The sequence below is a fragment of the Bufo bufo genome, chromosome 2, assembly GCF_905171765.1.
Source record: "Bufo bufo chromosome 2, aBufBuf1.1, whole genome shotgun sequence".
NCBI lineage: Eukaryota > Metazoa > Chordata > Amphibia > Anura > Bufonidae > Bufo > Bufo bufo.
In genome coordinates, this window is record NC_053390.1 from 44,112,555 (window position 1) to 44,137,324 (window position 24,770).

General features: G+C 48.9%; 1 protein-coding gene and 3 non-coding genes across 4 annotated transcripts in view; all 4 read left to right on the plus strand.

The window, feature by feature from the left end:
* Nucleotides 1-24,770, plus strand: part of ZFR (zinc finger RNA binding protein) — a 58,360-nt gene that overhangs the window by 23,066 nt on the left and 10,524 nt on the right. Inside the window, 16 exon segments of the mRNA XM_040421006.1 lie at nt 130-211; nt 1,585-1,650; nt 1,653-1,843; nt 1,846-1,869; nt 3,636-3,771; nt 4,209-4,430; nt 4,948-5,192; nt 5,625-5,816; nt 6,807-7,083; nt 8,107-8,294; nt 20,137-20,256; nt 20,354-20,499; nt 20,957-21,107; nt 21,609-21,814; nt 22,203-22,353; nt 23,291-23,432. Coding sequence (XP_040276940.1) covers nt 130-211; nt 1,585-1,650; nt 1,653-1,843; nt 1,846-1,869; nt 3,636-3,771; nt 4,209-4,430; nt 4,948-5,192; nt 5,625-5,816; nt 6,807-7,083; nt 8,107-8,294; nt 20,137-20,256; nt 20,354-20,499; nt 20,957-21,107; nt 21,609-21,814; nt 22,203-22,353; nt 23,291-23,432 — 2,539 coding nt within the window.
* On the plus strand, nt 295-428 carry LOC120992637. The gene has a single exon (XR_005777036.1). It is a non-coding gene; the product is annotated as a small nucleolar RNA SNORA66 (small nucleolar RNA).
* Nucleotides 5,395-5,523, plus strand: LOC120992638. Its single transcript, XR_005777037.1, has one exon. It is a non-coding gene; the product is annotated as a small nucleolar RNA SNORA66 (small nucleolar RNA).
* LOC120992639 lies at nt 21,341-21,473 on the plus strand. The gene has a single exon (XR_005777038.1). It is a non-coding gene; the product is annotated as a small nucleolar RNA SNORA66 (small nucleolar RNA).

Sequence of the window (24,770 nt, forward strand, 5' to 3'; positions counted from 1 at the left end):
TAATGAGCCTGAATCTTGCTCTTTCCTCAGTCACGGTCCTGAGCGAATGTGTTAGCCCTATATCTGTTGTCATAATGTATTTTGTTGTTTGGTCACATAAATAATGTAATTATTTTTTTTTTCAATCAGTGCCCAGCCGGCTGGGTGAAGAAGCCAAAATGGCTACTGCAAACTTACTTGGATTTACCCACGGTGGTGCAGCTCAGTACAGGTAAGAATGTGGAATCATCTTCTTAATGTTAATAGTACTGACGAAAGATGCTTTGTAATACTTTGTACGTGGACATTTTTTCCTTGCAAACAAGATCACTAGCCCAGCATGCTGTTGCTGAAGCAAGGGGAACATGTTTGCTATAATAAATTTGGTTCTAGAAGCGCCTGGCCCTTAGAAATGTGGCAGCGGTCCTAGCTTCTGTGCCAGTACATTCTCAGACAATTCCCTTAATGTTTATACACTGCAACTACATGCAGGTCTGCAGTGTAAAGCATGGTGGGACAACTGCAGACTGAGCATCTTATGGTACAAAGGTTTATTTCATACTACTATTAGACAGTACAGTCGAGATGTAGTCACTGATCATAAATGCACCCTAAAGGGAGCAAATAACTAGCAGCATGGCACTTAGCCATGCTGGAAGAATCAGTACTCATCGCCTTTCTCCCCAGTCCTAAGGGCTCCGGTCATCTTCCTGGCTGCAGCTGTGATGTTCCATGCACATAGGTCACCACTGCAGCCAGCCACTGGCCTCAGCAATACATGGCTGCAGTGGTGACCTGTATGCACCGAACATCACCGCTGTGGCCATGAAGACAAACAGCAGTAGGAAAGACCAGAGCTCACCACTGGAAGCAGCAAGGAGAAATGGATAGTTATCAAGTATTGTTATTTTACTACATGTAAAGGGGTTGCCTGCGTTTTCATTTAACTAGGACAGTCCTTTCAAACATGGCACCGGCTCAGAATTTTATCAGGAGCATCGCACATTGCTGCTCCTGTCTGTGCCTGCTCTGCTAAAGCCTTGGCCAGCATATATATGCCAGGCTTTGAGCAGGCCTTTACAGGCAGGAGCAGTGATGCTCTGTGTGACAGTATAGCAATGTGTGTACCTGAACTTCATGACGTGTCACTGATGTACAGACACTACCGGCCAGTCCGCAGTCGCAGAACCACTACTTTAATAAAGAATGCTCATGAAATGCCTCCTCCTAGCCATGTCCCCAGTTCCAGTGAAATAAAATACTTACCTCTCCTGTAGGGGCGCCGCTCCACAGCTCGTCCATCATTTTCTCCACGCACTTGCACGATGTCCTGAGGATACAGTGCAGAGCGGTGCGGGCCGGCAGGTGACCACGGAGCGGTGAGAAATGGCAAGCGCCTCACTCATGCTCCGTGGTCACATGACACACACGAATCTGCATCGAGGATTTTTATTTTCTTTGTCGAGTTACTCGATTCAATCGAGTAATCGTTTCAGCCCTATCCGAAATGTATATAGCTTCAGCAGATACAGTCTTAAATGGGACTATATTGGTTTAAGAGTTTAAACACTGAAAATAAAAATGTAATTTTTAATTTATCCACAGCCAACAGCCAGCAATCAGGAGTTGCCTATTCCCATCCAACGACTGTGGGCAGTTACACTGTGCACCAGGCCCAGTAGCTGCTCACACTGTGACAGCAGCATATGCCCCTGCAGCAGCCACCGTGGCTGTAGCCCGACCTGCGCCAGTCGCTGTGGCCGCCGCTGCTTCCGCTGCAGCTTATGGTGGTTACCCCACAGGTCATACAGCGACAGATTACGGCTATGCTCAGCGGCAACAAGAGGCTCCGCCGCCGCCCACCGTCCTGTCACAACGCAGAACTACCAGGTACTATAATATTTGGCAGAAGAATTTTTACTCAATGGTTGTATGGTTTATTGATTTTTGTGATGGCTCACACTGGATAGATTAACTTTTAGAGGTTGATTTTAATAAAGTACTGCAAATTCCCTTTATGGGTTCATCTGGACCAGTCACCCCCACCAAATTCCAGAAGTTATTAGTTTATGGGCACTGGTTTTTAAAGAGATATCCGGTTATAGCAAGTTATCACCTATCCACAGGCTAGTGAATAACTAATAGACCGGTGGGGGTCCTACGCCTGGGGCCCTTATGGAACAGAGCAGCAGGGTTCCTCACCAATCATGAAAACGGGGACTCTGTGCCCTGCAGGACCCCTGAAAACGAATGGAGCGTCAGGTCAAACATGCAGCACTGCTCTTCCTTATATCTGTGTGGGAATTCCAGAAATTGTTGATTGATGTAAAACCTTGTCTCCGGAAACTCCCATAGAGATGAATGGAATGGCAGTGTGCATGTATGACCTGCCACTCCATTCATTTCAGGGGTCCTGTAGGGTTTGGGGTCCCTGTTTTTGTAATTGGTGAGGGTCCCAGCAGTAGGACCCTCGCAGAGCTAATAGTTATCATCTGTCCTGTAGATGGGGAATAACTCGCTACAACCAAAATACCGCTTTAATGGTGAGCTTAAAAGGGTTTTCTGAGATTTATTTTTACTGCTGACCTATCTTCTTGATGGGTCATGAGTATCTAATCTTGGGGGTCAAACACCTGAGACCCCGCTGATCGGCTGTTAGCCGCCTCCTGTGAGCGCCGTTGCCTTCTCGAGGCTTAACAAACTCTGCACCGTTCCTAGTATAGCGGCCATGATAGTTATTACTAGGGATCGCACTGCTCCACCAATGTTTTCAATGGGGGGGGGGGTGCACTGTGCCACCAATGATAATTGACATTTAATACAGGAGGCGGATGTGTCGGCGCAGAATCACATAGCTGGCACCCTGCCTCTGACAGGGAGCTGCGTTCAGTGGCTGCAGTTAACCCCTCAGGTCGCAGCTTCCTGTCATATAGGCTGGGCACCGCCTCCTGTATTTGTATTAGACGTTAATCATCATTGGAGGCGCAGTGCGCCCGCCCCTCCTCCTCCCCCAGTCTCTCCTCATTGGCAGCACGGCACAGGAGTACAGAGAGTGACTCCTCCCCTGTGCTGCTGAAGGAACATGGCGCGCTGACAGCAGCTCATGTTCTGTGATAGCGCGCTGGACGCGTCATCTGCATGGTTACATGCCGATAACTTTAAAAATCATGAATATCGGCAACTCTGATAATCTGTCGATCCCTAGTTATTACAGCTCAGCCCCATTCACTTAAACGTCTCATCAGTCAGCCTAGGAAAAGCAGAGAGAAGGCCGCAGCGCTACTGCGAGCGCCACTGCCTTCTCAAACAGCTGATCGTCGGGGGTCCCAGGTAATGGACCCCCACCGATCAGACGGTAGGTCATCAGTTAAAGAAAAAAAAACACTGAAAACCCCTTTAATTTTCATGGGAAATTAGTGAAAGTTGCGGTTATCAATATTTTGCCTTCATATCAGTCAGATGTATTTATTATGGTTTCTACACTAGATGTTGTTAGCAGTCCATAATAGGTATAATGTATAGGTTTCCGGACAATATCTTTTACTGGATGTCTGCGTTCTCCACACTTAGATTTATAATAAATATTTCCGCAGTTGGACCTTTTCGGTACCTTTTACATAAATTACTCAAAAGCGTCATTTCAATTTTTCCTTCAGGATTCATATTCTTACGTGAGGTCTACGGCGCCAGCTGTAGCCTATGACAGCAAGCAGTACTACCAGCAGCCGACTGCAACTGTAGCCACTGCTGCCCAGCCCCAGCAATCTGTGGCTGAGTCCTACTACCAGACAAGTAGGTCATTTTGTCATTTCTTTCGGGGAGGGGGAAGGGGGGGGGGGGGGGGGGGGAATATCAATGACATGTTAAACAATAATAATAGACTTTACTCATCTAAAACTTACGGGTTTAAGTGAAGTCAGTGCCACAAAAGGGATGAACGAGGAAAGAAGATTTAGACTAATACCTTGTTCAGTCTGCATTTTCTTTCTGCCCAATGACATGAGGACACCAGTAGCATCTGTATTAGCTGTCCAGCTTGTAGTATATGCTCAGAGATGGTCCTCTGTGACGATATTTTGGCCACTAGTGTTCTGGGTGTAAAATATTATTCTAATTTTATTGTCTGCCTTGTACAAATATTTACTTATAAATTACTAAACCACATTGTTTTCTGCAATACATCTTTTCTTCCTCTTGTGTACCAGCTCCTTTCGCCTTGTCTCTTCCAGTTGCTCCCAAGGCTGGCTACAGCCAGGGTGCTGCACAGTACACTCAAGCGCAACAGACTCGTCAAGTAACAGCAATCAAACCTGCCAACCCTAGTCCGGCTACAACTACCTTCTCTATTTACCCTGTATCCTCCACTGTGCAACCTGTTGCTGCTGCAGCGACTGTGGTGCCCTCCTACTCTCAGAGCGCCACCTACAGCACCACTGCTGTTACTTACTCTGGTAAGGACTCTTCTTACTCTTAGCATGTAGTGGTAGGTTCACACCTCGGCGCAACAGAGAACAGCCTGCCAGAGTTCACCGGATCCGGCCTCGCCAGATACTGGCGTTCACCACCAGACCCCTTTGACTGTAATGGAATCTGGTGGGTGTTGGGCTGCTTTCTGATAAAAGTGCTGTTTTTGTTCGGCCAAAATCTGGCATGTCGCCAGAAAGACGCCGGGTCCAGTGGTAAACGGCAATATCTGGCTAGGCTGGATCCGATGAACTCCAAATGAGTTGAACAGAAGTGTGACCCTACCCATAATGCACGTTTTTGCCTTGGAGTAGGCAGTAGGGGTCAGCAACCTTTGGCACTCTAAAGCTACAATACCCAGCATGCACTGTGTTTTCAGCTGTATCTCCCAAAGAAGTGAAAGGAGGATTCTGGGAGTTGTAGTTTCAGAACCGCTGGAATACTGGAGGTTGCTGACCCCTCGCCTTAGAGAGTTATAATGCATTTTTCTAAATTATCCAACAGGTTCAACCTACTCTGGTTATGAAGCTGCAGTGTATTCGGCTGCATCTTCCTACTATCAACAGCAGCAGCAACAGCAGAAACAAGCCGCAGCAGCTGCAGCTGCCGCCGCCACAGCAGCCTGGAGCGGGAGCAACTTTACTAAAAAGCCTCCGTTTCAGACTAAGCAACTTAAGCCTAAGCAGCCACCCAAACCACCTCAGATCCATTACTGTGATGTCTGCAAGATTAGCTGTGCTGGACCTCAGGTGAAGCTAATATCATTTCCCCCTCTCTCTAAGTGACCCATTTTATTTTATTTTTTTAAATCTGTTTACTTTTTATTGAATAAGTGACCCATTTGTTATACATAGTCTCTATCAGTCAGTGTCCAGCGTTGTCATTGCACCACACACTTTATTAACTTAAACACACTCATACGTACATGATTTTTATGTTTGTCTGTCTTAGGTGCAAACTAGATCACTAGCCCTGCAGCCAGTTGCAGAAGCAAGGGGAACACGTTTGCTAGAGTAACCGATGTAGAAACTGAAAAGCTATAGAATTGATTCTGTGGCTTTATAGTTCTGCACAACAAGCTTGCATTATAAGAGAATGCAGTATATTTTAGGACTGTAGTGGCTTGCATTGATTTAATACATTTGTCTTCATATTTTATTTTTTTATTTTATACACAACAGACCTATAAGGAGCATTTAGAAGGACAAAAGCACAAGAAAAAAGAAGCTGCCTTAAAAGCCTCCCAAAACACAACCAGCAGCAGCACAGCTGTCCGTGGGACCCCGAACCAGCTCCGCTGTGAGCTTTGTGATGTCTCTTGCACAGGGGCAGATGCATATGCTGCCCACATCAGAGGTGCTAAACACCAGAAGGTACATCTATGTTTCCTAATTCTGTAATGTCTGACTTCTGTATGCACTCTAGTGTTCTCTTCTTCTTTTTCTAAGTAAAAATCCATTAAAATTCCCCGTATTGCATTAAGCTTCTTAATATCTAAGGATGTGTACTCCTTATGCCAGGCCTGGACAAATCTTTTGTCTAGCATTCATCTCTAAAAGTCAGGAGCCAACACTTTAGAGTCCACACAAACCAGTTAAGGAGTGATTACAAATGTGTAAACCTAACCCCCCCATATATGAATGCTCATTAGCGATTTATTGCAATGTAATAATGCCACCGATTGTACGATGTTGATTGCTCGTTCATCGGTCAATACAGATCTTTCAGCATGCTGAAAGATTAGGATTTGCCCGCAGCAGATAGCAGGGCTCCAGATGCGATGCGACTTAAAATTGCTAAATGGCAACAGCACAGGGCAAAGGAGGCAGTCCCTCCCCCCCCCCCCCCCCGGGCTACTGCCACCAATGGGCTGATAGCAGGGAGGAGGGGGGGGGGGGGGGGGGCTGTGGCCACTGCACCACCAATGAATATAGTTTTATGCCTGAATACAAATGCAGGCTGCGCTGCGGGTGCCGGCCATATCCCATACCCGCACCCAGCCTTTGACTGCGCACTGCGATCCGCTGCTATTAACCCCTCAGGTGCGCACCTGAGGGGTTAATAGCGGCGGTTCTGATCGGAGCCCCAGCAGTGTAGTCTGTCTGTATTTTTCCAATCACAATTTCTCACTATGCAGTTTTTAAATTGCCACATGTAACTCATGCAGGCTTTGCAGAAGATTTTAAACAAATCCGTTTGCAGAAAGTCTTGAGACATTTACCCTAACATATTAAGAGGGACCTGTATATAAAGCCATGGTGAAGATGTTTGCTTTATTTTCTTTCATCTATAAACCTATTTGCCTCAATGTTAAAATTTAGACTTGCTGAGCTTTTCTAATGTATTTGCCGATTTCCCCTTAGGTTGTAAAGCTGCACACCAAGCTTGGCAAACCCATTCCGTCAACTGAACCAAATGTTGTGAACCAATCTGTCACTTCAGCAGCTGTCTCCAAGCCGGCTTCCTCATCCAACAGTACATCCAGCACGAACGGGAGCTCCACTGTTGGCAATCCTGCTGTGAAACTGCTTACGTCAACTTCTAGCTCCTCTCTTGGCTCTTCAAGTGCAAGCAAAATGTCTGCCATCACCTCTAACAGCCTCGTTAAGAAGATAACCACACCAAAAATAACCTTTGTAGGCAAGTGCAAATCTGACTATTGTTGGGAAGGTGTTAGAACTACCCGAGGAGGACTGCACTGTACTATTATAGTGGCGGTCCTAATGCAACCGCAACCTTTGCTCTCTGTAGAGCTTCTTGTATGCCGCAATCAAAGCAGATTGTGGCATATAAAGAAAAAGATGGATCCCTGTGTTTTCGTGTCATAGGATTTACCTTCCAAGGGTAGACAGTCTGGGTCCGTTAAAGAAACCTAGAACTCTGTTTATAATTACTTAGGTATGCTCTAAAAAAAGATATTGGCTTTGTGAAAACATTCATGTGTCAGTGATCTGTCAAGGGTCTTGATCAGTTGGGGTCCAAACACTGAGAGAACATACAAGTTTGTTCCCGTAATGCTGAGTGGCAAGATCATATGATGTCATCAGATTTCATTTTATTGGCCTGATATGAAAGTGTAACGGTCGTTTCAGTTTTTTATTTTTAATACCATGTTGGGGCAGTGGTATTAAGTGTTTTTGTAATATACTTTATTTGGGTCCATTCACACGTCCACAGGAATGGGTCCGCATCCGTTCCCGCAATTTTGCGGAACAGGTGTGGACCCATTCATTTCAATGAGACTGCAAAAGATGCGGACAGCACACGGTGTGCTGTCTGCATCTGCACTTCCGTTCCGCGGCCCCGCAAAAAAGAGAGCATGGGCAAGAATAGGCATTTCTCTCATAGTGCCGACCATGTGCGGTCTGCAAAATGCGGAACGCACATTGCCGGTGTCCGTGTTTTGCGGACGTGTGGATGGACCCTTAGGGTATAACGTTTTTAGTACTAGAAAACAGGGTTTATAGAGCAGTCTTGGCAAAGCTCTGAGTGTTTCTAATGAGAATCTGTCTTCAGCGCCTGTGTAGTAACGGATGGAGACCCATAAATATGGTTGTGTGAATGGGCTCTTAATCTGGAGTCGGCAAGAGACAGAGGTAACATTGTCTAATTAACAGATGAGAACCCTTTATGTTTATTGATCATTCATTTTTGTCTGGCTAGGTGGGAATAAGTTGCAGTCGACTGGAAATAAGGCAGAAGAAAGTAAAATGGCAGACAGTGTTAAAGTCGCATCAAATTCCAGCACACAGTCACAAGAAGTCAAAATGGATCCAATGTCAGAAGCTGCTCAGACCCTGGCCGCCCTTCAGAGTGATGTCCAGCCTGTTGGCCATGATTATGTTGAAGAGGTACATTGTCCTTTCTATGCTTTACCTTTTCTTCTTTCCCCTTCTGTCCAATTCACATTTTTGCCTTCCAAATGTCATTTTCAGTGATGTGAATGGATATCCCCTAGAGATGCAGTATGTATTTTAGCGCTAATATAACAAGACATCAAAATTATTTATTATGCCTGAGTTATTATTTCTCACCCAGGTTACCAATAAAGAGTAAGTAGACTCTGCTGGGTCTTGATAAAATGTCATTCGACGCTTTCAAAACACCATATTGCATTGCTTCTTCCTGCTTCCCACACACATAGCTGCTCTGCTTCTTGGCAGCTGTGTCTTAGCTCCTCCGCTCTTCTCTAATTTCCTACCGAAACCAGTTCAGAGTAAGCTAATAAGAGAAAATGTCAAAAATATTAGTTCACAACCTGACGCTGCAGCAATAATTTCTGTAGTATTTGCTGAGCAGCAGAGTGTAGTTTATAAGTGACATATGCATTTACATGTTACATTATTTAAGTGCCGTATTTTTTGCTTTATAAGACGCACCCTCCCCCCCCCCCCCCAATAGTGGGGGGGGAAATGGATGTGCGTCTTATAAAGGTAACACTAGTATGCATTAGGTGCCGGGAGTTGGGAGTGGAGCGCCGCAAGGGCTTGTAGTACTCGCCCTCCCTGTTCTTCCTTTCTGGGGCCAGTGCCTCACTGTCCTGACTGTGTACAGCGTCAGAACGTAGTGCGCGCACTATGACCTGACGGTGCATGCAGTCAGGTGACAGAGCAGCTCAAACCAGGAAGACAGGGGAGCGCAACTTCTGCTGGAGGTGAAGAGGTGCTGCGGCGCAGGATAGGTAAGAGGAGGTTTTTATTTTAATCTGATCTGAGGTCTGATGGGGGTCTAACATTGAAGGCTGATTTGAGGTCTGATGGGAGTCTGACAATGTGGGCTGATCTGAGGTCTGACAATGTGGGCTGATCTTAGGTATTATGAAAAATATTTTTTTCTCTCTCCCGTATCATTGGGGGACACAGGACCGTGGGTATAGCTTGCTGCTGACACTAGGCTAAAAAGTGTTAGCTCCTCCACCGACTATACCCCCTCCAGCCAGGAGAGAGCATATCAGTTTTTAGCTTAGTGTCTTAGGAGGCAGACCTCCCTGCTTGCAGGGTGGCTTCCCTTTTGTTTTTTTATTTTTTCTCTTTCCCTTTTAGGTAGGGGAAATGGAGGCGCCTAGCCCCTCTGTCTACCCCGGGAGCAAGTCCGGTGTCGAAATCCCTCACCGCCCAACCTCCCCAAGAAGAAAAGTTGGACCAGGGCAGCCCAGCTCCCTTGCTTCCCGCCAGCCTAAGGGTCACCTGGATCCGGCAAGACCTCCCGCCATTCCAGTCTCCTGCCACTTAAGGTGCCAGCTGCTAAAGAGGTGACCCTGCTGGAACTCGGAGGAGGGGTAAAGAGAAGAGGATGAAGATGGGGTGAGTACTCGGGATTAGGTGAGTATTATCTGCACCCTCCATTCCTGCATCCCCCTCCCTTCCCTTCGGTCACAGCTTAGGATGGAAACAGTCTATCCTTTTTTATTTTCACTGGGAGATACTGAGGATCCCCTCTATTCCTAGGGTCGTCCCCCCTTCCTCTCCTCACCCTTTGGCAGAGATTAGGATACTTCCAGACCCTTTTTTGGTGTTCTATGGGGGACATGGGTAATACTGATCCCCTGGTAGGACACCCTCCTGGCTTCCTTGGGCCCGCCTTACCGTTCCAGCCGGCGCCCCCAACTTTACCCCCCGATCCAGTTTCGGGCCTACACGGTCCCGGGCTCCAGCCCGTGCTTCCCGCCCCATTCAGAGCCCTCTCTGGCCGTCCGGTAGTGACTGCCAGCAGCATGTCCCAAATTTAGGCCCCGGCTTCCAGGGTAGGTAGGCTGCAACTTGCACCTCCCACTCTGATGTGAAGGGACAGAGCTCAAATTCCCGCCACGGCTTGGAGCATACTGCAGGACCGCAGCTTCACAGCGGAATCCAGCTTCAGCCGACAGCACCTCCTATCGGGGAACACAGGACTTGGGTCCCCTGCATATCTGGTAGAACTGTCGTCGTCGTCCCCTCCCCAGCAGTGAGCTCAGCGGTAGTAACAATGTCCAAACCTACTAGGGACCCCCGTATGCCATGGGCCACCACTTACTATGCACATGTCAAATGCAATATTAAGTTCCCGCATGGCCATCCGGACTCTGTTTGCTCCGTATGCTGTGCGCCCGCACAAGATCATCAAACCACGCAGCTGCATTACCACCCTGACCGGGCGGAACTGGACTGGGCCCGTGCCTTATCCCAGGCAGTGGAGGACCTCTCTCTAAGATATCCCAATCCACCCTCGCTCTCCGGTAGCACGCCTGGCCAAGCACGCCGCCATACCAGTGGCTGATGGCTCAGCCCTTCAGGATCCTGTTGATCGCCGCATGGAATCTTGGGCGAAGTCCATCTTCGCGGCAAGTGGCTCAGCGCTCCGGCCAATTTTCGCCTCCACTTGGGTGGCTAAGGCGGTCTCTAAGTGGGCACTCCGGCTAGACCAGGACATGGCAGCGGATGTTCCACTCCCTGAACTCCAGTCCTTGGCTCTACAGATCTCACAGGTGTGGAAGTACCTCTGTAAAGTGTCCTTAGACGCAGGCTCTCTGGTTGCCCGCTCATCGGCTCTCGCGGTTACCTTGAGACTCGAGCTCTGGCTGAAAGTTTGGGCAGCGGACGTCTCGTCAAAGCGGTCCCTTACAAGCCTTCCTTTTGCTGGCTCCTGGTTGTTTGGGGCCCGGTTGGATGAAATAATCTCCGAGGCCACGGGTGGTAAGAGTACCCACCTCCCACAGGGCAAATCCAGACTGATGTTTCGTGTTAGGCAGACTAATGCCCGGACTCAGTCCTTTTTGTCGCTTCACCGGCATGCAGAAGCTCCTCCCAGATCCTCCACGCAGGACCAGCGCAAAAAGCTATTCAGGCCTCAACCATCCTGGCGCCCATGGACGCAGCCCGCCCGTCCTTCGTCCGGTAAGCAGCCCTTTGCATGAAGAGGCGCCCCCACCCTCCCGTGCGGGGGGGGTCGCTTACTCCTTTTTCAGGAAGTGTGGCAGGCCCACATCTCTGACGTATGGGCGCTCGAGATCGTAACCTCGGGTTACACAATAGAGTTCGCATCCCCTCCTCCACATCGTTTATTCCCCTCCCAGGGATCCAGGTCGGCGGCAGCCTTTTTCGAGCAACACTTCAGAATGGATTCCCTTCGCTCCGTCATTGTTTCTCTGGAACGGGGCGAATTCCTCTCTTCCATAGACATTCGGGACGCGTACTTACAAGTCCCAATTGCTTCGGCACATCAGCGGTTCCTCCGCTTTTCAGTGGGCCCCCACCACTATCAGTTCGTCGCCCTTCCCTTTGGCCTGGCGATGGCGCTGCAAGTATTTACAAAGGTTCTCGCTCCTCTCCTGGCACTTCTTCAGACCAGGTGCATCGCTCTGATCCTATATCTGGACGACATCCTGGTCAAAGCGGCATCCTTTAGGCAGAACGAGGACAGCCTGCGTTTCACCCTGGATACCATGGTGCAGTTCGGGTGGTTGGTGAACTTCCAAAAGTCTTCACTGCGTCCTGCCAGACGGATCACCTTTTTAGGTATGGTCCTCGACGTGGCAGTGGTGCGCCTGCCTCGGGACAAGAGGCTGGTCCTTTGTCGGTCTATCCGTCCTCTACTTCAGCGCAGGACCCTGTCAATTCGGTTCTGCATGAAGGTCCTGGCGGCAATGGTCGCTTCTTTCGAAGCTTTTCAGTTTGCCCAATTTCACACTTGGTCACTTCAGCGGGCAATCTTGTGTCGCCGGAGTCCCTGGACCGTCATAGTCTTACCCCCAAAGGTGGTGGCTTTCGACCCCTAACCCTGGAGTCGGGAAAATCCTTTCTTCCGATCTCATGGACGATCAGACCCGATCTTCTCTCTCAGGGTCCTGTCTTCCACCAGCATTTAGAGTCGCTACGTTCGGCCGCGTGGCTTGAAACCGCCATTCTGAAGCAACGTGGTTTCTCTGACAGTCATCCGCACCATGATTAAGGCCAGGAAGCCGGTGTCGTCCAGGATCTACTACCGAACCTGGAAGTCCTTTTTGCGCTTCTGTGAAGAACTTAGCCTCCTCCGCTCTTCCTGTATTCCTCTCCTTTCTGCAATCGGGTCTGGATTGGGCCTTGCCCTCACTTCCTTGAAGTGTCGGGTTTCAGCGCTTTAAATTTTTATTCCAGCGCCCGCTGGCGCTACATGCTCCGGTTAAGACATTCCTACAGGGGGTGGCCCACACCGTCCCTCCTTATTGTCCCCCCATCCCCCTTGCCCGCGTGGGACTTGAACTTGGTGCTGGGCTCTCTCCAGTCGGCTCCGTTTGAGCTTTTGGACACAGTGCCCCTCCGTATTCTCTCCTGGAAGGTGACATTCCTGGTGACCATCACTTCCATCAGGCGTGTTTCAGAGTTGGCAGCACTGTCCTGTTAAGAACCCTTCCTTATTCTGCATCAAGACAAAGCAGTACTCCGTCCCATGTCCACTTTTCAACCGAAGGTATTCTCTGCCTTCCACGACAACGAAGACATCGTTCTTCCGTCATTCTGTCCATCTCCTTCGCATCCGAGGGAGTGGGCTCTCCACCAGCTGGAAGTGGTTAGAGCCCTAAGGATTTACTTATCTGTCTCGAGGACTTTCCGCCGAACGGACTCTGTTCGTTATTCCGGAAGTTCCTCGTCAAGGTCTGGCGGCCTCCAAGGTGACTATCAGGTGGATCCGGTTGGCAATTGCTGAGGCTTACCGTGGCAAGGCTCCGCCCCTCGTGTCATGGCCCCTCGACCAGGGCGATGGGCGAGTCTTGGGCTCGCTTCCACCAAGCTTCTGCCTCACAGCTGTGCAGGGCAGCGACGTGGTCATCCCTGCACCCGTTAACCAGGTTTTACCAGGTGCATACGTTGGCATCGGCAGACGCTGCGCTGGGTCGCAAAGTCTTGCAGGCAGTGGTCTCCTCAGCTACCGCGAGGCAGTTTCCGTGGTGGTGTGTTTAGATCCCGCCCCGTGGACTGCTTTGGAACGTCCCACCGTCCTGTGTCCCTCAATGATACGAGTGAGAAAACGAGATTTTTGTGAACTCACCTGTAAAATCTTTCTCGCTGAGTTCATTGGGGGGCACAGCACCCACCCATTATTCTGTTATAGCCGCAAGTGATAGCGGTTGGTTTGCCGGGGGGTGTTCCTCAGCTTGGTTCACCCGTCCGGCATTAATTGTTTTTAGTAGTTTTTCTGTATGTTTCTTTCTCCTCTCCTACTGCTTGGGCACAAACTGATAGCTCCTCCTTCACCGGCTATACCCCCCTCCAGCCAGGAGAGAGCATAACATTTTTTAGCCTAGTGTCTCCTCCTAGTGGCAGCAGCAAGCTATACCCACGGTCCTGTGTCCCCCAATGAACTCGGCGAGAAAGAGATTTTACAGGTGAGTTCACAAAAAACGAGATTTTTGTATAACTTACCAGTAAAATCTCTTTCTCGCTCTTTCCTTGGGGGACACAGCAGACCTTGGGGTATAGCTCATCTCCATAGGAGGCGTGACACTAAGTGAAAACTGTTAAGCCGCTCCTCCACAGCTATACCCTCAGCCTGGAGAGAGAGACTGCCAGTTGCGTGTCCAAGTAGTGAGAAAAGGCAAAGTCCAACAAGGAACCAACAAGCCAACTACCCAACGGGTAAAACAAACTCTGAAACCGTGCAGAGAAAACAATGAATGGGTGGTTGCTGTGTCCCCCAAGGAAAGAGCGAGAAAGAGATTTTACTGGTAAGTTATACAAAAATCTCGTTTTCTCGCCCAGTTTCCTTGGGGGACACAGAAGACCTTGGGACGTTCAAAAGCAGTCCAAAAGGGGAGGGACCACAGCTCCAAGGTGAAGCACCCGAAAGGCATCAATGAACCGCCGCCTGCAGACCCAGGCGGGCCAAGGCAGCATCTGCCAAAGCCAGAGTATGCACCCTGTAGAACTCGGTAAGGCGTGCAAGGTAGACCTGTGGCCGCCTTGCCCAAATGCATGGCCGAAGCCCAATGCCTCCGGCCCAGGAGGCACCGACCGCTCTGGTGAAATGAACGGTGACACCAAAGGCAGAATCCTGCCCTTGGTGCGGTAACCTCAGCAATAGCCAATCTGATAAAGTGGAGGAAAACCACCCTGGAGTCCGTCAACCCTATGCACGGACCTTCTGGAAACCCAAGAGGCCGAACGTCGACAAGAGTCGGAGATCTCCAAGTAAAAACGGCAAGGCCCAAACAACGTCCAAATCGGTGAAGTGTTGAAGCGAAAGGCAAACACCTTCAGAAGGAAGGAAGAAACGGGATGTAGAACAGCCCTGTCCTGGGAAAAGACAGAAGGCTCGGAACAAAAAGGGGCCATTCAGGCACCCGTCAGAGACACGACTGATACGGAAACACAACCGTACAGGACAGAAGGGGTAGAGAGAACTTCTGTAACGGCTCCAAGGACAAGATTGGAGCGCCGAGAGCTCAGTATGTAGTCCCCAGGGCGGTACCGAAGGACAGTACAGAGGAACCAAAGAGCCACTCCGAGGAAGAAGGTCTTGACAGGCCCAGAGGGCAGGGGAACGCTGGAAGAGGAAAAACAGCGCCGACACTTGACACCTCAAGTAAAGGAGTCCCAGTCCCAGGTCCAGGCCGGACTGGAAAAAAAAAAAAAACAGAACCATGGGGAGAGAAATTCAGAGTGGGGAATGCACAGCTTCCCACAGAACCCCAGACAAAAACCCTAAGTCTTACGACAGATCCTGGACGAAACACAGCCAGGAGCGGACAGTAGCGAACCCGCTGGAGTCGCCTGGCAAGCGGGCGAAAACCCAATGTGATCAGGCGCAGACCAGTAACACGGGCAGAAGGGTCGACAAAAACTGGTCCCGTCGGCCCTCGCGCAACGTTGTCCCGTATCCACCCGAGTGGGGGAGCAGAAGGACAGACGGAAAGGAACCAAAGGATCCGCCAGATGCCAGGACAAGACAGGCTAAAGTCCATGCTGATGTAGCCACGTTGTACAGTCCCGGTGTGGGAGATCAAAGGACAATCTGGACCGAAAGGTAGTCCCCCCCCAAGTTACCGAGAAGGTAAGTCTACAGCAGGACTATTGTCTTAGAATGGACCACGTAATCTGCACTCAGCGGGAGGACAGAACGCGGTAGACTCGGTAAACAGGCACACAGCTAATACAGCCAGTGTGAACAAGGGAGACAGTACGAGGCCAAAAGGAACACCGGAACCATCCACATGAACAACCATGCTCTCCCCAGAGGGGAGGACAGTGAAAGAACAGCCTCTGAAGTCTGGCGGGGCAGAAGCCACATCGGAGTGATCTGTACCGAGCGGGAGCCAAACAGAGTCGGCGAGATAAGGTAGTCGATACAGAGGCCGGCATAACACCCTCCAACCGAAAGGAGGAGGAGTGGGCAACAGGGAAGCCATAGGACAGCTCAAAAGCAGAACCCCGCTACACTGTGAGACGCCCGGTTCACCGCATCGCAGAAGGCGAATACCCTGAAGAACCCAAGGCGGAGGTCCTCCGGACCTGGATAATCGAGCACCCAAGAGAAGTTGGGTGACCTTCCCGAGAAGAGCGGCCCGAACCTGGTAGCAGATCAGACTGAAGCGTAGAGGCGCCAAGGGGAAGGACTCGTACCACACTGCATCCGAAGAGGAGGAAATTGCAGCAGGCAAGGGAACCGCAGTCATGCCAGAGCCAACGAAGAATTCGAGGGGCGCTGCAGACAACAGCACTCTCGACCATGTGACCACTAGCGCAGGGAAGCAATGCCGCGGAAGGACGAATGGGCACGCATCTAGGACCCACGAACACTCCCTGGGATGAAAGGCCAACTAAATGAATGAGTACCACCCAGCTCGGTGCAGCAGAGAGCAATAGAGCCTGTCCGGGTCAGGTGGACAGAATGAACTCCTTAGAGTGCAAGGCTTGCGGCAAGCATCGAATCCCAAGAAAACAAAAGTATGCCGCAGGAAGCAGGTGAGCAGCCCCGTAAGCAGTGAGAAGGCCAACCCACCTACAGGAGGAGAAGGTATACACGGCCCAAACAACGCACAAGAACGTCCGCTCACTGCAAAAAGGTTACTCAGCGAAAAAGGGGGCTCGCCACAGAGTGCCACAGCATGTACGGAATTGCAAAGTGCAACTTGAAAGGGAGTTATGCACAAGCCTAGTATAGCATGCGATGGAATGCAATCAGTCCGCCCCGAAAGGGGGGAAATTGTACCTGGCAAACTGCAGTCGACAAGAGTGCAAAGGCCCGTCCAAAAAGGGAGTGATGCCTAAGGCCGTACCTACTTCAGATAAGCAGGACATACCCTATAATCCAGCAGGAACGCAGGAGGTCCACCTAGTGAAAGGGGAACATGCACAGGGTTATCCTAGCATTAAGTGAGTGTGCAATAATACACCCAACACTGAACTCAGCGAGAGTGCAACTACTCTGCCAATGAAGGGGGACATGTACAAGTCCAGCACAGCCATACAAGGACAGCCGTGAATCTCATGAGCGTGCCAAATTCTGCCCATGGAATGAGGGGTGGTCACGCACAAGACCAGCACCGTATCCAATGGAAGTGCAAGCGTTCCACCCATGTTAGAGGGCCATTCTCATGGCCAGCAATGTATCCGGTGAGAGTGTAGCATGCCGCCCAGGGGGGTAATGCACATAACCAGCATCTCATCCAGGGAGAGTGCGAGCACCCCGCCATGTATGGGAGTCATACACATGGCCAGCAACGTACCGGCGAGAGACAAACAGTCAGTGAGAATGTGTGTATGTCGCCTGAGGAAGGAAGGCATGCCCCTGGCTGGCAGCGAATCCAGCGAGAGTGCGTACACCGCCCACGGAAGAGGGGTCATGCATATGGCCGACAGCGGATCTAGCGAGAGTGCAAGCACCCTGCCATGTATGGGGTACATGCACATGGCCAGCAACGTACCTGCGAGAAAACAACCACAGACAGAGGGATGTATGTATGCTGCCTGAGGGAAGGAGGCATATCCAAGGCCGGCAGCGAATCCAATGAGAGTGCAGCATACCGCCTATGAAAGGGGGTCATGCCTATGGCCGGCAGCGAAACCAGTGAGAGTGCAGCATAGTAACATAGTACATAACATAGTACAAAAGTACATCATAGCACATCAGTGAGAGTGCAGCATTCCGCCTATGGAAGGGGGTCGTGCACATAGCCAGCACCGTATCCGGTGAGAGTGCAGTATTCCGCCTAAAAAGGGGGTCATGCACATGATCGGCAACAGATCCAGTAAGAGTGCAGCGTTCCGCCTAGAGAAGTGGGTCACGCACATGGCCGGCAGCGAATCCAGTGAGTGCTGCGTTCCTCCCATGGAAGGGGGGTCACGCACATGGCCGGCAGCAAATCCAGAGAGAATGCAGCGTTCCGCCTATGGAAGGGGGTCGTGCACATGGCCAGCACCGCAAGAAAACCGCTTAAAAAGGGGAAATGCCCTAGCAGCGACGCAGGCTGGGAGCGCAACACCATGCCGCCTGTGGAAAGAGGTCATGCAGACATGCAGCACTACTGATGAGGCTGCAGCGTCCTGCGCAGTCCAATAGAAATCAGTTATCTATTATTTTTCATTATTCTTTTTTTTTTATTATTTATGTTAAACACAGCCTCTCTGAGGCTAAAGGGGAGCCACCATATAGGGGCACAGATCGTCTGCGAGTCAGGAAAAAGGGGGCCAACCATACAGGCCCATTGAGAGCCGGCCTGTACCCAAAGGGTTAACAGGGATCCGGCCAGGAGGGCGGCGCTGCGATCCCCTGGGGGCGGAGGAACCCCCCGGCGGGAAGAATTCGCGCCTGTAGAAGTTCCCGCCCCCTCCACCAGAGGCCGGAAATTTTGCGGCCTATTAGGCCGCGAAGCCGGGATCTAAATTTGCGGCGCCCGGCCCGTTATGTACCGCCGGGACCTGAGGTGGAGTGGCGCTTCAAACCGGCCGCAGGTGCCCACCCCGCGGGCCGGTCGGAATTGCGGCCCAGCAGGCCGCGAAGCCTGGGATAAAATTTGCGGAGCCCCGGCGACCGGCACCGACGGTCGGACGGGGCCTGCTGGGGCCTAGTCAAGCCCAATGCCGGCCGCGGGAGCCCACCCCGCCGGCCGGAAGAGACAGGGGCCCGGAATGGTGGCTCGCCGGCCGCGGGAGCCCACCCCGCCGGCCGGAAGAGACAGGGGCCCGGAATGGCGGCCCGCCGGCCGCGGGAGCCCACCCCGCCGGCAGGAAGAATCAGGGGGCGCGGAATGGCGGCTTGCCGGCCGCGGGAGCCCACCCCGCCAGCCGGAAGAGTCAGGGGCCCGGAATGGCGGCCTAGCAGGCCGCGGAGCCTGGGCGAAAATTTTTGCGGCGCCTGGCCGCACAGGAATATTAATGCCGGCCGGAGGCGAGGTCTTACTCCACAGCCTGAGGCCTGAGCAACACTCCGGTAAGGAGATGGGGGGACCCAGAGATGGGGTTCCCGTGCGGATGGAGGAGCAGCTTCTGCAGCTAGCTGTGGGGGACAGCCACTAGCTGCATGTCCTATGAAGGGAAAGGGGGGGGGGGAGCAGATTGTCGCTCTGCGGCACCCCAGGGGCCAGCCTAGGTCCAGCAGGGGAAGGGTCCAGAGGCCCAGTATGGGGGTCAGGCACGCAGGAGACCAGGGTGGGGGACGTAGGGCTGGAGAAGCCTCTCTCTTACCACAGCCGTCTTCACCCTCGGTCCATTCCAGCAGGGTCGCCCCTTCAGCTACTGGCACCGTAGTGGCAGGACGCTGGAAGAGGGACTTTGCGTGCGGGCGACCCTTGCGCTGGCGGGATGTAGGGGAGCTGGGCTGCCCTGATCCACCTTGTCTTCTGTGGGGGAGGCAGCAGTGCGGGTGACCGGCACTGGCGCAGCTCAACCCCGGGAGAAGCAGAGAGGTCTAGTGCGTCTCTGTTGTCCCTGATGATCTGGAACAAAAAGAAAAGAAAAAAGTAAAAATCTAAAATTTAAACAAGGAGAAAACAGCCCTGCAGAGCAGGGAGTGTCTTGCCTCCTTGGACACTAAGCAAAAACTGGCAGTCTCTCTCTCCAGGCTGAGGGTATAGCTGTGGAGGAGGGGCTTAACAGTCTTCACTTAGTGTCACGCCTCCTATGGAGATGAGCTATACCCCAAGGTCTGCTGTGTCCCCCAAGAAAACTGGGCGAGAAATCTTGTTTTTTTTTATTTTCCTCCTCTTAAACCTGGGGTGCATCTTATAAAGCGGAAAATACGGTACTTTGTTCTTGTCACATGCACGGCATATGTTGAGGATGCTGGACAAGAACACTCCTGAGCATCATGCAGCGGCTGCATCAGGATGAGCATACAGAAACTGTCACATAATTAAGGTCCATGAAAGAAACTACCCAAGACCTGTCTGGCCATGGTCATGGATGTCTTGTTTTAGGTTTTTTTTATATATATCTTTGTGGGTAACAGCTATGCCTGAACAGCCTGGATTTGAAGCAGTTTTCCACCCACTGTTGATCATCATTTTGTTCAAAATAGAATTATTTGCCTGTGACCAGTATGCAGTAAGCACCCTCTAGTGGTGGTTATAGAAAAAAAAATTTGTTTGTTTTTTGCTTTTAAATCTGTAGCATTGGAGATTGGAGAGTTGAGGTTTAGAACAAAAAGTTATATTGTGAACAATTGGAACAGAATAGTGCTAATTGCGACTGGTATTGAAAGTAGGGTATAGTGGCTGACCTTGGGTGTGAAATTATTTTTCAGGTTAGAAATGATGAAGGAAAAGTTATCAGATTCCACTGCAAGCTATGTGAATGCAGCTTCAATGATCCAAATGCGAAGGAGATGCATCTAAAAGGAAGGAGGCACAGGCTGCAGTACAAGGTAAGTGCTGAACAGTTTTCTAGCACAGGGTTAATTTTCCACACTTGCAGCGTTTGTTACTCATTATACACATCATATTTATATTGTCATTTATTAGAAAAAAGTCAATCCGGATTTGCAAGTGGAAGTGAAGCCCAGTATTCGAGCCAGGAAAATTCAGGAAGAGAAGATGCGGAAACAGATGCAGAAAGAAGAGTACTGGAGAAGGAGGGAGGAAGAGGAGCGGTGGAGGATGGAAATGAGGTGAGAACAGGTGCTTGGACTACAGAGAATGCAATATAAAAATACAGCGTGGTCTTTAAAGCAGATCTGTCATTCTACCGAGTGCCAATTGGTTAATAGACCCCAGCTGTGTTCATATGGAGATTGCTGTCCTGCGTCGCTGACCCACGATTGTTAGTTTCCAGGGATGCATGGCAGCCATCGGGGGAGTTCCGCTCATGAACACAGTGGACCCATAACTGAGTCCCTCTTTATTATTAGGTTATGTTAGCCATGTGATGCATTGTTTTTTTTATTTTTATTTTTAACTTTATAAATATATGTACATGTTTTGTTAATCACATTTTTGCTGTTTTTGTGTTTGTTTTTGGTCACAAATCAGCAGTTATTCCTCAGTCTATTTTTCAGCAAAAACACTACATGACTGCAAAGTGTGATGCAATAATGAGTCATAACCCTTCCAATTTCTTCTTTAAAGGCGCTATGAAGAGGACATGTATTGGAGGCGTATGGAGGAAGAGCAGCATCATTGGGATGACCGACGAAGAGGCACGGATGGCGGCTATCATCATGGCCCACCAGGATTATTGGGAGTGAGACCAGGAATGCCCCAACCTCAAGGACCTGCTGTGAGTTCTGTGTGATGGACATTCATTCATTATAATTATTGCTGTGTCTTCCTATAATTTGTCATTTTACATTTCAGTGCATTTATTTAACCTAATGCAGAGTTGTCCCTGAGGAATATTGGTTTCTGCCGCTCACAATAAATTCAGTGGATGCTGCTGAATTAATAGATGGGTTTCAGATGTATTAAAACTGTTTTGTAGATTTGAATGTATTGCACTGTTTAGTGCTTTTACTGCAAACTAGATCACTAGCTCTGCATCATGTTGCAGTTGCAAGGGGAACACGTTTGCAAAATAATTTGTGGAGGGTAAATTTTGGCCTTAAAGGCCTGTCTTTTGGCTGATATAATACCTTCCTCAACAATTCATTCTCTTGTGAACATCTTAGCAGAATTATTTTGTTTGGTTACGTCTTCATTTAGAATCTCGATCTGATATTTATATTTTTTTGTATTTTACGTAAATTGCTGACTAGCAATCAACATTGCTCTTTCTTGACAGCAGTTGCGCAGACCAGACTCTTCTGATGACCGATATGTTATGACCAAGCATGCTGCAATATACCCAACCGAGGAAGAACTCCAGGCTGTGCAAAAAATAGTGTCCCTTACAGAGCGAGCACTTAAGCTGGTGTCTGACGTAATGGCGGACCAGGACAAGAGTAAGGTGAAAGAGACTGAGGAGAAGAAAGATCCAACCAAGGAAAGGTAATGATTCAAAATTTTGACAACCCATGTTCTTAGTTGTCAGTTTTTTGGAAGCTACCATCCATAGAAAACCCTACATGATTAATGCACTGATAATGTGCACAGCCGTACTGCAGCTGATAAACACATGATAAATAATGCTCACATGAGGCTCCATTCCCCATGGTTCATCAAAAGCTAGATAGATAGATTCTTATTTCCTATCCAACAAGATCGAACGAGTCTTGTGGATTCATGGAAACCAGATTATTGCAGCTGTATTATTGAAAAATGTTGCCGTTTTCCAAGAAAAAAAAAAATTAGACTAGTCTAGTAGATTTCTTCTTTTCAGAGAGCTGTTGTGTGTGAAGAAATATTTTAATTCTGGAAATGTTTTATTCCTTTTCAGAGCTCTGAAAGGAGTTTTGCGCGTTGGTGTTTTGGCTAAAGGCTTGCTTTTACGCGGCGACAGAAACGTCAGTCTGGTACTGCTCTGTGCCGAGAAACCAACTAAGACTTTGCTAACCCGGATAGCTGAAAATCTTCCCAAACAGCTTGCCGTAAGTGCTTATGTGAGGTGCTTTCATCTGTATTGCTAGTTTTTACTTGAGTTGACATCACACAAAATATTATAAAATATAGAAGTCTATAATATTGGACTTGTATGATGCTGACTAATTCCGCAGCGCTTTACAGACATTACCATCAATCTGTCCCCAATGGGGCTCACAATCTAAGGTCCCGATCAGTAGGTCTTTGGATTGGGGGAGAATGTTGTAAGCCCTTGTTATCACATTCTGAGATGAGCCAGTATATTGGAACATTTTTTTATTTGCTTTTTTTTTTCTTAATGGAAAACCAAAAATGTCACTGAGAGAATAGTCTTGGTAATTAACGGGGTTAACTATATATATATATATATATATATATATATATATATATATATATATATATATATATATATATATATTCTATCCTATTTAAGGGAATGTTAAACCAAGATCTTTCACACTTTATTGCTCCACAAACAGCACAAATATCCACTGACTTTAATGTGTGCATTCACACGTCAGTGGATTTCCATGGGCTGTGGTTTCACCACGGTTGCATGCAGTATTTTTGTCCGTGATTACAGGTCCTTCACACATGGGTCTGTGAAAACCACGGATGCGGTTAATGTTTGGCTTTCACAGACCATTGGTAGGAGATGCTGTGAAAATGAATTTTTAGGCCAGCATTGTCTATGGAATACGAATGACACATGGAGAGCAAAAAAAAAAATGATACACAAGCCAAACATTGACCGTCTTGTCACAGACTTCACCATGAATGGGCCTTATTCTTGGCAGGTTTGAGAACCTTTGTTAGGTCACCGCTTAGAGTATAAAACTGTCAATCTGCTGATATCACAGTGCTGAAAGGGTTTTAACAGTCTGGGTAGTTATACTTTGTAGACATCCTTGTTCTTATGCCTTATTCTGTGTATTCTTCCTGCAGGTAATAAGTCCTGAAAAGTATGAGGTGGACTGTTCTATCCCCGAGGCGGCCATTATTCTGAATTCTTGTGTGGAGCCTAAAATGCAGGTCACCATAACCCTGACCTCTCCAGTTATAAGAGAAGAAAGCATGAAGGATGGAGGTTGGAAAATCAACATTGCTCTTTCTTGACAGCTACATTTATTCACTGTATATTTCTTTTTTGGATGGTATATAGTAGTAAAGACAAGCGCACACATGGTGTCATCTCTGCTCATTTGAGATGCAGAAAGATAATATTTCAGTGTATCTGGGGGCAGGGTAATGTGTTCACTTTAGTTGTTCTTTTAATATAGGAATTGGGGTGGCTTTTAACACAATTTAAGTCCAAACTTTAGGAGAGTTTGGAAACTTTTGCATCTTTGATAAGAAATGATGTGACACCAGTGTGGCTGTCCCTGGTATATTGTGTAAGACTCGAGACCTCCACAGGCTGTGAAGCCAGAAGCCGCATGGTCAGTGTCTGCAGTATGTTGGGTCTGTTGCTATGTAGGTCAGATGGAATGACATTTTGTTTCCTTAGTAGGTGGTTAGGCAATTGCCTTAAGGCATGCAAAAAGTGTAATAAATCTCGATGCAACTGCCCCATCCTTTTATATCGTTACAGATATAGGTGACTCATTACAGGCATGCCCATAGAGCTGTAGTCACAAGCTGCACATAGACATTAGATTAAAGCCTTGTTTCATTTCTGCTATTTTGGACAATGCCTGATTGATGTTTCGACAGTCGGTGCTCCCCGGAGCGTTTTTCAGACTGCTCATGAATATATTTTGGCCTATGCTTTTTAGGTGGGAACAAAAGTCCACTAGAAAGAGACTTAAAGGGACACTATTGTCAGAGTAATAATTTTACAGGGTCATCCAGTATGAGAAGAATCTTTGCCCCCTCAAACTAGCACCAGTTTTGCTGCTTATATCCATTCAGTTGACATCCCCTTGACATAGGATTTTCCAATGTCTTTGTGTAGAAATACAGTATGGAATACTGCAGGTATCCATATTGCCAACTAGTGATACAAGTACATTTTGGCAGAGGATCGGCAACATAATGACAGGCTTTTGGAAAGACACAATGGAGGGAATACAGACCACAAGCAAAGTCAGAGCAGTGGGGTTGTCTGGGGATGCCTTGGGATGTTGTTGCCCCTCTCAAGTTCCCTGTCTCGGGATCTCTCCTGCTGTGAAGAAATAGCAGCACGGTTCACTTAAAGGAACGCTAAACCTAGAAAAAGATGACACGGGTGATCTTGCCCTCACAGTTTGCCTGTAGGATATTCTATGTCCTGCTGGAATCCTGCAGAGAACTCTGGTTAGTTTCTCATTGACCCTTTTATCTTCAGCTAGGGTTTACATTTTTATTTTTATTTCTTTATCCCACTGCAGCCAGACACAGGACACTGAGTAGCAGGAGGGGGCATAGCTCCGGGACTCTTTGAGAA